The sequence below is a fragment of the Phocoena sinus genome, chromosome 2 (assembly GCF_008692025.1).
Source record: "Phocoena sinus isolate mPhoSin1 chromosome 2, mPhoSin1.pri, whole genome shotgun sequence".
NCBI lineage: Eukaryota > Metazoa > Chordata > Mammalia > Artiodactyla > Phocoenidae > Phocoena > Phocoena sinus.
Window position 1 is genome coordinate 5568830 of NC_045764.1, and position 13300 is coordinate 5582129.

Genomic DNA, 13300 nt, shown 5'->3' on the forward strand with positions numbered 1-13300 from the left:
TATTTTTGTTTTAATTTCCATTTCTCTAGGAGGTGGGTCAAAAAGGATCTTGCTGTGATTTATGTCATAGAGTGTTCTGCCTATGTTTTCCTCTAAGAGTTTGATAGTGTCTGGCCTTACATTTAGGTCTTTAATCCATTTTGAGTTTATTTTTGTGTCTGGTGTTAGGGAGTGTTCTAATTTCATTCTTTTACATGTAGCTGTCCAGTTTTCCCAGCACCACTTATTGAAGAGGCTGTCTTTTCTCCATTGTATATTCTTGCTTCCTTTATCAAAGATAAGGTGACCATATGTGCGTGGGTTTATCTCTGGGTTTTCTATCCTGTTCCATTGATCTATATTTCTGTTTTTGTGCCAGTACCATACTGCCTTGATTACTGTATCTTTGTAGTATAGTCTGAAGTCAGGGAGCCTGATTCCTACAGCTCTGTTTTTCTTTCTCAAGATTGCTTTGGTTATTTGGGGTCTTTTGTGTTTCCATACAAATTGTGAAACTTTTTGTTCTAGTTCTGTGAAGAATGCCCTTGGTAGTTTGCTAGAGATTGCATTGAATCTTTAGATTGCTTTGGGTAGTATAGTCATTTTCACAATGTTGATTCTTCCAATCCAAGAACATAGTATATCTTCCCATCTGTTTGTATCACCTTTAATTTCTTTCATCAGTGTCTTATAGTTTTCTGCATACAGGTCTTTTGTCTCCTTAGGTAGGTTTATTTCTAGGTATTTTATTCTTTTTGTTGCAGTGGTAAATGGGAGTGTGTCCTTAATTTCTCTTTCAGATTTTTCATCATTAGTGTATAGGAATGCAAGAGATTTCTGTGCTTTAATTTTGTATCCTGCTACTCTACCAAATTCATTGATTAGCTCTAGTAGTTTTCTGGTAGCATCTTTAGGATTCTCTATGTATAGTATCATGTCATCTGCAAGCAGTGACAGTTTTACTTCTTTCTGATTTGCATTCCTTTTATTTCTTTTTCGTCTCTGATTGCTGTGGCTAAAACTTCCAAAACTATGTCAAATAATAGTGGTGAGAGTGGGCAGCCTTCTCTTGTTCCTGATCTTAGAGGAAATGGTTTCAGTTTTTCACCATTGAGAATGATGTTGGCTGTGGGTTTGTCATATATGGCCTTTATTACATTCAGGTCGGTTCCCTCTATGCCTACTTTCTGGAGAGTTTTTATCATAAATGGGTGTTGAATTTTGTCGATAGCTTTTTCTGCATCTATTGAGATGATCATATGGTTTTTCTTCAGTTTGTTAATATGGTGTATCACATTGATTGATTTGTGTATATTGAAGAATCCTTGCATTCCTGTGATAAACCCCACTTGATCATGGTGTATGATCCTTTTAATGTGCTGTTGGATTCTGTTTGCTAGTATCTTGTTGAGGATTTTTGCATCTCTGTTCATCAGTGATATTGGCCTGTAGTTTTCTTTCTTTGTGACATCCTTGTCTGGTTTTGGTATCAGGGTGATGGTGGCCTCATAGAATGAGTTTGGGAGTGTTCCTTCCTCTCCTATATTTTGGAAGAGTTTGAGAAGGATAGGTGTTAGCTCTTCTCTAAGTGTTTGATAAAATTTGTCTGTGAAGCCATCTGGTCCTGGGCTTTTGTTTGTTGGAAGGTTTTTAATCAGTTTCAATTTCAGTGCTTGTGATTGGTCCGTTTACATTTTCTCTTTCTTCCTGGTTCAGTCTCGGAAGGTTGTGCTTTTCTAAGAATTTGTCCTTTTCTTCCAGGCTGTCCATTTTATTGGCATAGAGCTGCTTCTAGTAGTGTCTCATGATCCTTTGTGTTTCTGCAGTGTCAGTTGTTATATTTTAACATTTTTTATTCTAATGAGTGGTTATAAAGTCCCCAGTGTTGCATATTGATGTAGGAGGCATTACATGTATATTAGTTCTTTCTTTTCTTCTCTCTTCTGGGTTTCTCACAGAATCGAATAATTTAATTCAGCTTTTCATTTTAAACATGAAGAACTGCGCTCTAGAGAAATCCAGCATTTTAAAATTTTCCTCAGTATTCTCATGGAATTACAGTCCGGGTCTCCCGCTGCTTGAAACTTGGTATTCTAGCTGTGCTTGAGCCCTTCTATGTAACTGTCATATCTCTTCAGGATAGAAAGGACTTTCCACTCTGGTTTATACTCTTTAATGGTAGGCATTTCCACCATCTTGAAAAGAACACTCCCCCGAGGTGTGAATATTGTTTTTCCAGTTTAGGAAGAATAAGCTCAAGAGGTAGAATGTGGAAGCCTTGGTTAGAGTCTCAGTTCTGATTCTGGGGGAGTGGGGAGTTTGTGGGGAACCTTAGGAAAATCACTTTACCTCTGGGCCACAGTTTCCTTATGTGTAAATTGAGGAGCTGAAGCTTTTTCCTATAACTGATTTCTAAAAGTACACCTATTTTAGGTTACACAATTAAAACAGTTTATGCTAGAAAAATTATTCAATACAGACAAGTAAAAAAAAAAAAAAAGCTGGGTTAGGGGGAGAAGGTAGGTATGTAGATATAGAATAAAACTGACTCTGGACCTGGAAGCTCTTACTCACCCTGAAAAAACTTTGCAGCATTTGCCTTTTTTTTTTGCGCGGTACGCAGGCCTCTCACTGTTGTGGCCTCTCCCGTTGCGGAGCATAGGCTCCGGGCGCGCAGGCTCAGCGGCCATGGCTCACGGGCCCAGCCGCTCCGCAGCACGTGGGATCTTCCCGGACCGGGGCACGAACCTGTGTCCCCTGTATCGGCAGGCGGACTCTCAACCACTGCGCCACCAGGGAAGCCCTGCAGCATTTCCCTTTTAACGGGAGTTTCAAATCCGCTTACCTCCTTGTGGTGCTGACATTCTGCCTTGTGTTGTGGTTTTTTATCGCCTCCCCTCATTACAGAGTAAGCTCCTTGACGGCAGTGCCTGTGTCTCACGCGTATTCTGTCTTTGTCAATATAACTAAGTACGGTGCCCTGCAAACAGTTTGTAACTCCCTGAGCCTTCGTGCATGTCATCTTCCTCATTCCCCAAGAGCAGTGAACAACCGTGTACCTCAGGCAGCTCACTGTATTTTCCTCTTTAATTCTCCCAGACATCTTCAAAATTAAAAAGTTTTCTTTGTCCTTTTTCCTGAAGGAGAGACTGTAAAGCGATGTGTTTGGATGGGAAGGATGTAGGCTCCATGTTGTCAGTAACACGGTGCCTTGGGTCCAGCGTCTTTTGACTTCATGTCCCAGGAGACACAGAAGCCTCAGTCAGTGACCAGCTCATGGGGGTTCTCAGCACGTGTGAATTCTCTGCTCTTATTTACGTAAAGGAAGACGTATCACACGGTTAAAAATCATCATATATGATAAATTGCTTTCTGTTGAATGAAAAAGCAATTAATCATGCTTGAGTGACCCTTTATGTGCAAATAGGACTCAGTCAAGTAACCAGTTTTGAAAACTTGCTACCAAAGAGTTTCCACCTCACCACAGTAGTTGGTTGGGGAGGAAAGGAAAGCTTTCATACCCTGGTGATTTTTTTTTTCCCCCTGAAGTTTTCAATTATGAATGAAATTCAAAAGAAATGTTCTTTTATGATTCTGGGTGTGTTGATGAATTCGATATTTGTATTACACCTTGGTATCAAACGTTTTATTGTCTGCCTTCACTTAAATACTGTCAGAAGCTGTATGCTTAAGATCTGAATCTGCATCCTTCTAGCAGGTGTGCAGTACCTTCAGCGTGTGACGCGGGCAGGCATTTTAATCACGCGTCTTGGAGACCCGGGACCCACAGTGGTCAGCGTGGCTGCGTGGTGCTCACCTGCGGCCTCTCCCGCAGCCCCGCCGAGTCTCTGAATCCGGGTTACTTAGGGCTGTCACTGTTGCTAGCCTACCGGGAGCCCAAATGGAAAAGCCTTTGGGATCATCCTGTATTTTCAGTTCAAGTGAATTCTTCTTTGTAGTCAACAACTTTGGGAGGAATTGAATTCACAGAGGGTACCGTTTGCAGCGTAACCTGCAGACTTGCCCCGAATTTGAAGGCTGCCCACCCTAGAATTGTAACACAAGTCAAAGGTGACCCTCTTTGAACATCCCAGAGGGTATGGCTGTTCTCCCACTGCAATATTGGATAGCTGAAGAGCTGTCAAGAAAGGGTAAACTAGGGACTTCCCTGGCAGTCCAGTGGTTAAGACGCTGCACTTCCAATGCAAGGGGCCGTGGGTTCGATCCCTGGTGGGGGAGCTAAGATCCCGCATGCCGTGTGGCGAGACCAAACAAAATAGTAAACCGTTTGTCTTCTGAAGGTAGTGGTGTCTTTCCGATTGCTTCCATGGGAGCGCAGCCTGTGAAACGAACTGACGGTTACAACCCAGGTTTTGGTAGCCAGTGTTCTAGAATCTTTCATTGGGAACCCAAAGATGCCCAATTCTGACCTGCGACAAGGCGGCAGGAACTTTCAAGTCCCGTTATCACTGTGTGCGTTTCCAAGTCTCGCTCCCCTTGTCTCACCCTAGCTGTGTTTTTTCCTCTGGATAGCAACATGGTTCTGTGAAGCTAGAACTTTAATCCTTTCTAAAGTGCCTCCAGAGGAGTGACTTGCTTCTGATTGCCGGACTGAAGACTGGAGAGACAGTTTCTAGCGTGGCACATCGTTGTGACATGGTGGGTTATTTTGAACGTAGGTCTGCCACGTCATCACCTGGTGCTGTGGATTTCATCCTGCTTCCTTTCCTCACACTGTCTACTTGATGCTGAAGAAGAAGGAAAGAAAAAAAAAGACTGTGTCTGTTTTAAAAAATAACATCTGCTTCCACGTTTTATCTAGAAACCATGATTCTTTTTCTAGGAGTGTTGGCTAGTCCTTTGATATTTCTGAATATATTCCATTGCAATACGGCCTGCTCAGTCCAGGCCTGTGTCTTCTCTGTTTTCCATCTCTTCACTCAGATGAGCCTAGAATTGCTTCCATAACCTCCAATTTCCATATATCCTCCAAGTCCAGTTTCAGTGCCTTAAAGCATTTTTGGACGTGTCATCCCACAGTAAATGATGTCTCTTTTTTTTTTTTGACTGCACCACAAGGCTTAGTTCCCCGACCAGGGGTCAAGCCCTGGCCCTCTGCAGTGGAAGCGTGGAGTCCTAACCACTGGACCGCCAGGGAAGTCCCTGTGATGTCTCCTTCTAATCTCCTGTTATCCTTTCAGATACACTTCTCTTGTGCCCACGATCCTTTTATATTTTGCAGTTTAGGGTTTTGGTGCGTATATTCTGTGTTACCTAAATTGAGGGACTGTGTGGCATATCATGCAAACCAGGACAGTTTTGAGAAGGAAAGTGGGTGTAATCCAGGACTGTCCCAGTCTCATGAGGATGTACTGTTGACGTTACTTCTAACAGAATCTCCAAGGAAGAGACCATTGACACTCTGAGCGTGCCTGGTAAATATCCAGTTGTGGCTCGCGGGCTCAGTAGTTGTGGCACGTGGGCTCAGTAGTTGTGGCACGCGGGCTCAGTAGTTGTGGCTCGCGGGCTCTAGAGCGCAGGCTCAGTAGTTGTGGCGCACGGGCTTAGTTGCTCTGCGGCATGTGGGATCTTCCCGGACCGGGGCTCGAACCCGTGTCCCCTGCACTGGCAGGTGGATTCCTCACCACTGCGCCACCAGGGAAGTCCCCACATACCGTTTCTAAAGGCTGAAGACAGAATGGTATCCAAGTCACTGCAGCAGTCAACTGAGTATGCCAACACGTTTTCTCAGTTATTTAGCTGACTTTTGGAAGTGCATTCGACTTCGAAAATGCCCGGCAGTGCATGGTTTAATATCGCTTTAGGAATTTTAATAACCGTTTGTTGTCACTCTTCTGGTGCCACTGCTTCCTGATGGTTCCTGACTGGCAGGACCGTAAGGTATGATACTTCTGCAGCGGGAGATTTCCCAGTGTGCGGTTAGGGTTAGCAGGGCAGGTCAGTGGGGACAGCCTCATTCCATGTCACCCACATGATTGACTAGGGTGGCTATTGTACTTTTAAATAAGCCTTTCTATTCTGCTAGACCTTTTCTCCTTCTTCTTTAACACTGCAGTTTCCATAGGAAACCCACAATGGACTCACCACGGCCAAGTGGAGGGGAGTGTCAGGTTGCGTGAATATGTCTGTTGGTCCTTGGTCTTTGCCTGTCACAGGCTTTGTGACTGATTCTGTGATTTCAATTCTGTCCAACTTAACTGCTCTCCCCGCAGACTCAGCCTGGAGTCCTTTGTTGCCCTAAACATTTCCTCACAGATCTTTTATTAACTTTTTCTTTTCTGCTCTAATTTTTCTCCCTCTTACCTACTTTAGCATGTAGCCCTGTAACAATAATGAGAAAGAAAAATACATCTCTAGCGGTGTGATCAAGTGAAGCAATAAATGCACTTCTCTTCTCTATTTAAAAAAAAAAAAGACTTTCAAACTTATTGATTTTCTCCCCTGCTAAATGCTTGTAGAGAAGACAGAATGAAAAGATTGAAAAGGCCCAACTTTTCCTAATTAAATCTTTCATTGTGAATGTTAGCTGGGAGAGCAGCAAAGTTTTTTTCTCTTTAATTATGGTAGTTGTGATATTTTAGGAAAAATTACGGCAGGAGGCGATCAGATTATCAGGGGTTTTTTCCTTTTGTCATCAGAATTGATTTCTGTGACACTCAAATGGAGTGGTTTGCTAGTGTGAGAGGCTGCTAGTTGTCTGTTTTGGTTTGCCCCATCTTTGTGGGTTATAAAAGCCCTGACTGTATCTGGCATGTGGTCACTTGGAATCCAGGCTATGTTTCCCCACCTCTTTTGCATCCAGGCGTCACTTGTATTACAAAATGCTGATTAATTGCTTGGAAATGGAAGTGCCATGTGCCATTTCTTGGAAGAATTGTGAAGGAGGAAGGCTCTTTTCCCCTTTCCGTCTTCCTAAGGGGAATGCAGGCATGATGGCTAAGCTCAGGCAGCCTTTTTGGAGCATGAGGTGGGATCCATGAATGGCTGAGCAACAAGATACCAGGAACCTCTGGACTGCCCGTGTGTAAGTGAGAGAGAAACTCTTGTGTAACTCCTGTTATTTGTGGTTTGTTCTCCTATGATACTGACCACTGTCTTAACTCGTATATCTCTGAATCTGTTTCATCTGGTTTTGTATGAGGACAGCTCTTGGAGATTTTTTGTTTTCCTATCAGACTCTATGCCTCAGAGGTAAAGGAATGCTTTATCTGGTGGACAAGAACAATCTGAACTCTTATAAATACAAATGTGTGAGATGTTCTGCAGTGTCTAGAATCTATCTTGTCATGTAAGAAGCCATCATGGTGATGCTTTTAAAATCACAAAAATGCTCTTCCCCTGTGCTTTGCCTTTCTCTTCCTCCTCCCCTAAGGTTTCAGTCCCAAAGCCGGTAAGTGCAACAGGAAAAGAGACATTCAGGTGTTGGGGGGTGGGCGTGGTGGCCCAGAGCAGGGTGGGGAGCCTGGCTTGGGGGGTCCAAGCCCAAAAGCAGGACCAGGGCCAGGAGGTTGGAGGTGCAGGTGAGGAGGGTGAACCGGGCAGGTGTCCAGGTAGGAAGAAAGAGCATGGGGAGATGGGTTCCTGCATTAATACACGGGTGCATAGTTGAAGGAACCCAGAAGTCCTCAGAGTTAATGAGGGCACAGGACATAGCTTAGCAGGGGTTAGAAAGCACAGGCAAACGTCATTGTTCCCAGGGGCTCACTGGCGCAGCCCCCCAGGCTCGTTTCTTGGTTGCTCAGGGCATACTTTATCTCCAGGTAAGAACTTTCAAGACATATTCAACGTGTCTGGGTGTTGGGAGTGCGTGGGCAGAAATGTCTAGCGCTGTCTTCTGTGCCCGACTGGTCAGGTGCCTCTAACCAGGTATAAGCCAGCGACCTACACATCCCTGGACATGTGAACAAGCTGGTCCTGGAGCCTCCAAGGTGTTTGCAACTTTGAACAGGACATGACACATCTCGGGCTCATCTACTCGTCTGGATCTTGACCCAGAATCAGTATCAGACTTCCAGGTGTCCCTGCGGGTCAGCATAGAGCCATCCCAACACGGCTGTAAGGTAACCCTGCTTCACGCAGTTATATGTAGGGGTATCGATGGCGTACGTAAGTAGGTTAAAAATAACGGACACCAGAGTTCTCGCTGTTAGAGAAGAGAGTTAACAATTAGGAGACGGAGAAAATGAGAATGAACCATGCAGTGTTGTATTAGAATCCATCTATTGGTGTGAACTTGGGATTCAAGTTCAGATGTGTGTGTACAGATCCGTACAGATGTGTGTGTGGGGGTGGGTGGGTGTGTGTATTCTCTAATTCTGTGCACTGAGAATACTGAGCCCCCAAATAACAACGAGCACATCTAGTGCCCAGATTTTGGCTTGTAAGTACTATTTTCCACAGAATCAGTTCATTGGAGAAATGGCTGATTGATTCCAAGCCTGTGGCAGCCAAAGTACAAGATGAGCTTGAGTATCTCTTGCCAGAAAGCAGGGAAGTCCTCAGTGATGGGGACGCGTCAGAAGGACACTGGGACGTTTGGTGAAACTTGGGGGCTGAGGATTAGATGGTAATGACGTATCATGCTCAGTTTTTGACTTTGGTGATTATGTTGTGGTTTTGCAGGAAAATGTCTTTGTAGGAATACCCTAAAGTTTATGGGACATCAAGCCAACAGCTTAATCTCAAATGGGTCAGGGCAGAAAAGCAGGTCTTTGCATTGTATTGTGAACTTTTTTCTAACTTTGTGGGAGGTCGAACAAAAGAAAAACACTCAAAAATTGTGGTCAACGATGATACATACGTTTTTCAAGGATGCTGGGGTCCAACCCTGAGACCTTCTTGAGAAAAAATATTTGTCTTATTATTCCTTTATGGAAAAAACTCTGTTGCATTAAAATAATGCATTAATAATAATAATAATGCATTAATGCAACCCTGTTGCATTAAAATAACGTTCTTATAGAAAGAATATTGGAAAAATTTTTTTAAATTTTTAAATGTTTCTTCACTAATACATCTGCGTTTAAAATTGTAATATAAAGTATACTGTATAATGTATACTGTATTTAATTAGTATATTTAGTATATTGTTTAAAATCATTTAGATTTTAATTTATATATAAATATTTAATTTATATAAATAGGTGTGTGTATATATATAATTTATATATATACCCACAAAAATAAAATATACATATAGCTTGCTGACCACGCAGTGAAGTTTTAGAACCCAAAGTAGAAGGCAGGTCACTTTTTTCCATCTGGCTTTTTTTTTTTTTTTTTTTTTTTGTGGTACGCGGGCCTCTCACTGCTGGGGCCTCTCCCGTTGCGGAGCACGGGCTCCGGACGTGCAGGCTCAGCGGCCATGGCTCACGGGCCCAGCCACTCCGCGGCATGTGGGATCTTCCCGGACCGGGGCACGAACCCGCGTCCCCTGCATCGGCAGGCGGACTCTCAACCACTGTGCCACCAGGGAAGCCCTGTCTGGCTTTTTTTTTTCCTTTTCTTTCTTTTCTTCTTCTTCTTCTTTTTTTTTTTTTTAAGTGGATCTGTATGTATAGTTTCTTTCTTGGTAGTTGGAAAAACCTTTTTTTCTTTTTAAAGCAGATCTGATCTTTTTCAGCAGATTAAGCCTCCATGATAATGTTCGAAATTGGTGAGCAATCTACTGGTGCTTTGAAATGTCAACCAAAACTTGTAGAGAGGAACTTGTGGAAGGTTCTTACTGGTATCGTCTGAGAGCCTGTAGCAGCGTTTTGGGGTTGACCGTGGGCTCAGGGGCGGTAGGGTGATGTGGTCTCTGTCTCGACGCGATGGTTTGTTTAAGCATGTGGGGAAGTGGGGGAGGAGCTGTCCCTCCCCGGGCTCTGGGCCGGATCTCCTGACCGGTCCCCTTAGTGAGATGGGCTCTTGAGGCTGGACCACTGGGCCAGGCCGCCGAGCGGCACTAACCGGGCCTTGTCGTGTTTGGCCCTGCGACATTAATGCCGTCAGTGCTGACTCGCTCTGCTGTGCTAATTGCATAGCTTTTCCTGATTTGGTTTAACATTGAGCAGACAGCCTTCTGTGAACCCCTGCTTCTGTTTTTTCGAGCGATAACACTCCAACCTGGGAAAATAACTTAGCACTTCACCTTGTAGGAGCGTAGGTGTACTTTGGGCACATTAACTGACTGTGATTTCTCTTTTTTCTTTTACAGTCACCCTGTCCCACATCACACAGCTGGTCCTCAGCCACAACAAGCTAACGAGTAAGTCAGCGCCGTCCTGTTACACAACTTCTGATTTTTAGGGACTGTGGCGGTACTGCTGATTCTTCTGTCTTCCTTTAAAGACACTAGTGACAAGTGATTATTTAGGCAAACCGAGAGGTTACTTGGGTGACACCAAGGTACCTGAGCAGATGGTGGTCCTGTATTTTGTAGTTTGTTCTATTTTGAGGATTCTTCCCTATCATGTGTGTAAACGGAAGAAAGACAGTGACATTGTCTGGAAATGGTCCCCTTAGGGCATGGTAATTGCTGCAGTGACCTGAAATGCCGAGACTTTCATTATTATTTCAAAAAAAAACTTATCAAAAAGAGGAGGGCTTCCCTGGTGACACAGTGGTTAAGAATCCGCCTGCCAGTGCAGGGGACATGGGTTTGAGCCCTGGTCCGGGAAGATCCCACATGCCGCGGAGCAACTAAGCCCGTGCGCCACAACTAATGAGCCTGCGCTCTAGAGCATGTGAGTAGCAACTACTGAGCCCACGTGCCACAACTACTGAAGCCTGCGCGCCTAAAGCCCATGCTCTGCAACAAGAGAAGCCACGGCAATGAGAAGCCCGCGCACCGCAACAAAGAGCAGCCCCCGCTCACTGCAACTAGAGAAAGCCCGTGCGCAGCAACGAAGACCCAACGCAGCCAAAAATAAATAAATTAATTAATTTTAAAAAAAAGTTAGAATAAGAGTTCTTTGCTTTCATTTATACTTTCTCCTCAAAAGGGGAAGATGTAACTGTTGCTATACTTTTCTTCCCTGCTTGATGGGGGGAGAAGAAAAGCCCAAAGTTGTAAAAATTATGTAGACTTGCATCTGCGTTTTTCAAGTTCTTGAGTCTGGTTTCCAAGGAAAATTGTCCTGGGCATTGGCAGTGGTACGGTTAACATATAGTAGATTTCATACCTCTTTGTAAAGCGTACCTTCTGTGAATAATTGTGGGCCATTTTATTTATTTATTTTTTTGTGGTGCGCGGGCCTCTCACTGTTGTGGCCTCTCCCATTGTGGAGCGCAGGCTCAGCGGCCATGGCTCATGGGCCTAGCCACTCCGCGGCATGTGGGATCCTCCCGGACCGGGGCACGAACCCGCGTCCCCTGCATCGGCAGGCGGACTCTCAACCACTGTGCCACCAGGGAAGCCCGCCATTTTATTTTTAGAGCTGTGACTTTAAAGTTTTTAATGACAGGGACCCACTCTGCCATCTGATTTCTAATTGACGGTCACTTCTTTGTGCTTGCCATATTTCCTGCAGACTTGAATGATTTTTCTAATCATGTGGCCGGAACTTGTTAGGGAGCTTTCCACGTCCAGTGAAACGAAGCAGAATGTCATGTTGAGGGATTTGTGTCGCGAATTTATGTGTGTGTGTGCGTTATATACAGCTTGAAGCAATGTCACAGAGCTGTTGATCACTGAGAATTGAGTGGCAGGGCCCCCTCATGTGTAGCAGACAGGCATATGAGTTCATTTTTAGCAAAAAGCACATGTTTGTATGGCAAGGGCAGAGGGGCACAATTGTCATGTTTGCGTATCGGGGGCTCCAGCAACTGAAAGTGAGGCTGACAAGTCACGTGTGATCGTTATCGTAACAGGTAATAGGCTGCCACTTTCCTTGTTTTTGTAACAAACGGTTCTGCTCCTCACTGAGACCCCAATCCCAGTTCAGAGGGGATTTGCAGTTTTGTTTTGGAGGGGGGACTGCATGATCCCTAAATTACCCCAGATTTTGTGAGCAGAAATTCCAGAAGCTGTCTGTCGTTGAGCTCATGAAAGTATTTCTTCGTTGCCAAGCTTACTACTGTTGTTAGATCTTGTATCATCATCAGAGCAAAAGTTTCCATTTAAACAAGAAAGCCAAACATGTTTTATTCCTATTATACCATTAATTCGTCTGGTCCTTAAAAAGTCTTTCAGGTGGTTGCAGTTTATGACTTTTTAAATGTCCACAAAGAGAGAAATCTCAGGGATCAGGGGATCAATTTGTCTTTCCGGGCATGCAACATGAGATTAATGTGGGTAGGCATAAATACAGTTAGATAGTGTCTGCTGCTAAAGAGGTTCGCTGTGAATGGATGCAAACTTTTTCTTTCTTTCTTCCTTTTTTTTTTTTTTTCCTTCCCTTTTCTCCCATTTGAGACACTCTTGACCTAATCCAGTAAGCTCTAATTAATTGTCTTGGTAAATTCTGTTTCAAGCCACTGTGAGTGGTGTCAGTGACACCCGATCTGTTCCATCCACTAAGGTCAAATTAGCATCTTTTACTGTTTTTCTGGCATTTAAATGAATGGCTTTGCTATGGTTTTTCCAGTGTTTATAGTAAATATGTCCATTTGATGGAAATATAAATATGCATTACACGGAGGTGGGTGTGCCCACCCTCCTGTCACTTTTTATTGTAATCAGTGTCTTTCACTTTCCGTGGTCTTTAACGGGGACTGGCTGACAGCACCGCATTCAAACTCAGACTCAAAAGATAAACCCCTCAGCACTGCTTTCATCTTGAAAAAGTATGTGTGTTTTTCTCTTCGTGTGCCAATTGCACTGTCGTGATGTCTCCTCTTGTGTACTTAGGGAATGAATCACCAGCTTCGTCACACTGGGACCTTGATCTGGGGGCAGCTCTTGACTCCACGGACCTGAGTTGGTATCTGTAGGGCCATTGGAACAGTGTAGCACTCGCACCTTTTCATGCTGGTGGTTTTGACATCAATGGGTCCACTCAACGCAGTACGACTGAGGACACGTGGAAGGGGGAAGCGGGCTGATGACCCCTAAATTCCCCAAGATTTTGTGAGTGGAAATTCTTGACGTTTTCGACACAAGAGTTCGTAAACGTCTTTCAGAATTGTCAGTGTGATCGCTGTTAGAGGTTCCTCATTATTACAGCGACACGACTGACGATTAAACCTGGGGCTTGGGGCCCTGCTGATGGATTTTGGTGCGGTGATTGCGGGGTGACCCTGCCGGCAGCAACTTGCCCACGTACACGTTCCCGCGATGCACGGAACGAGTGGGAGGCCGAGTTGCGAGTGAATCTTT

At 44.3% G+C, this 13300-nt stretch overlaps 1 protein-coding gene across 11 annotated transcripts in view; it reads left to right on the top strand.

The window, feature by feature from the left end:
• The window catches only part of RSU1 (Ras suppressor protein 1), a 198485-nt gene that overhangs the window by 14148 nt on the left and 171037 nt on the right, over window positions 1-13300 (top strand). For 10 of the 11 annotated variants that reach the window (XM_032622307.1, XM_032622318.1, XM_032622317.1 and 7 more), the window contains exon 3: window positions 10199-10249. The exons of the other annotated variant lie outside the window; for it this stretch is intronic. In XM_032622307.1, coding sequence (XP_032478198.1) covers window positions 10199-10249 — 51 coding nt within the window. The remainder of the gene's footprint in view (window positions 1-10198; window positions 10250-13300) is intronic. 11 annotated transcript variants of the gene reach the window in all.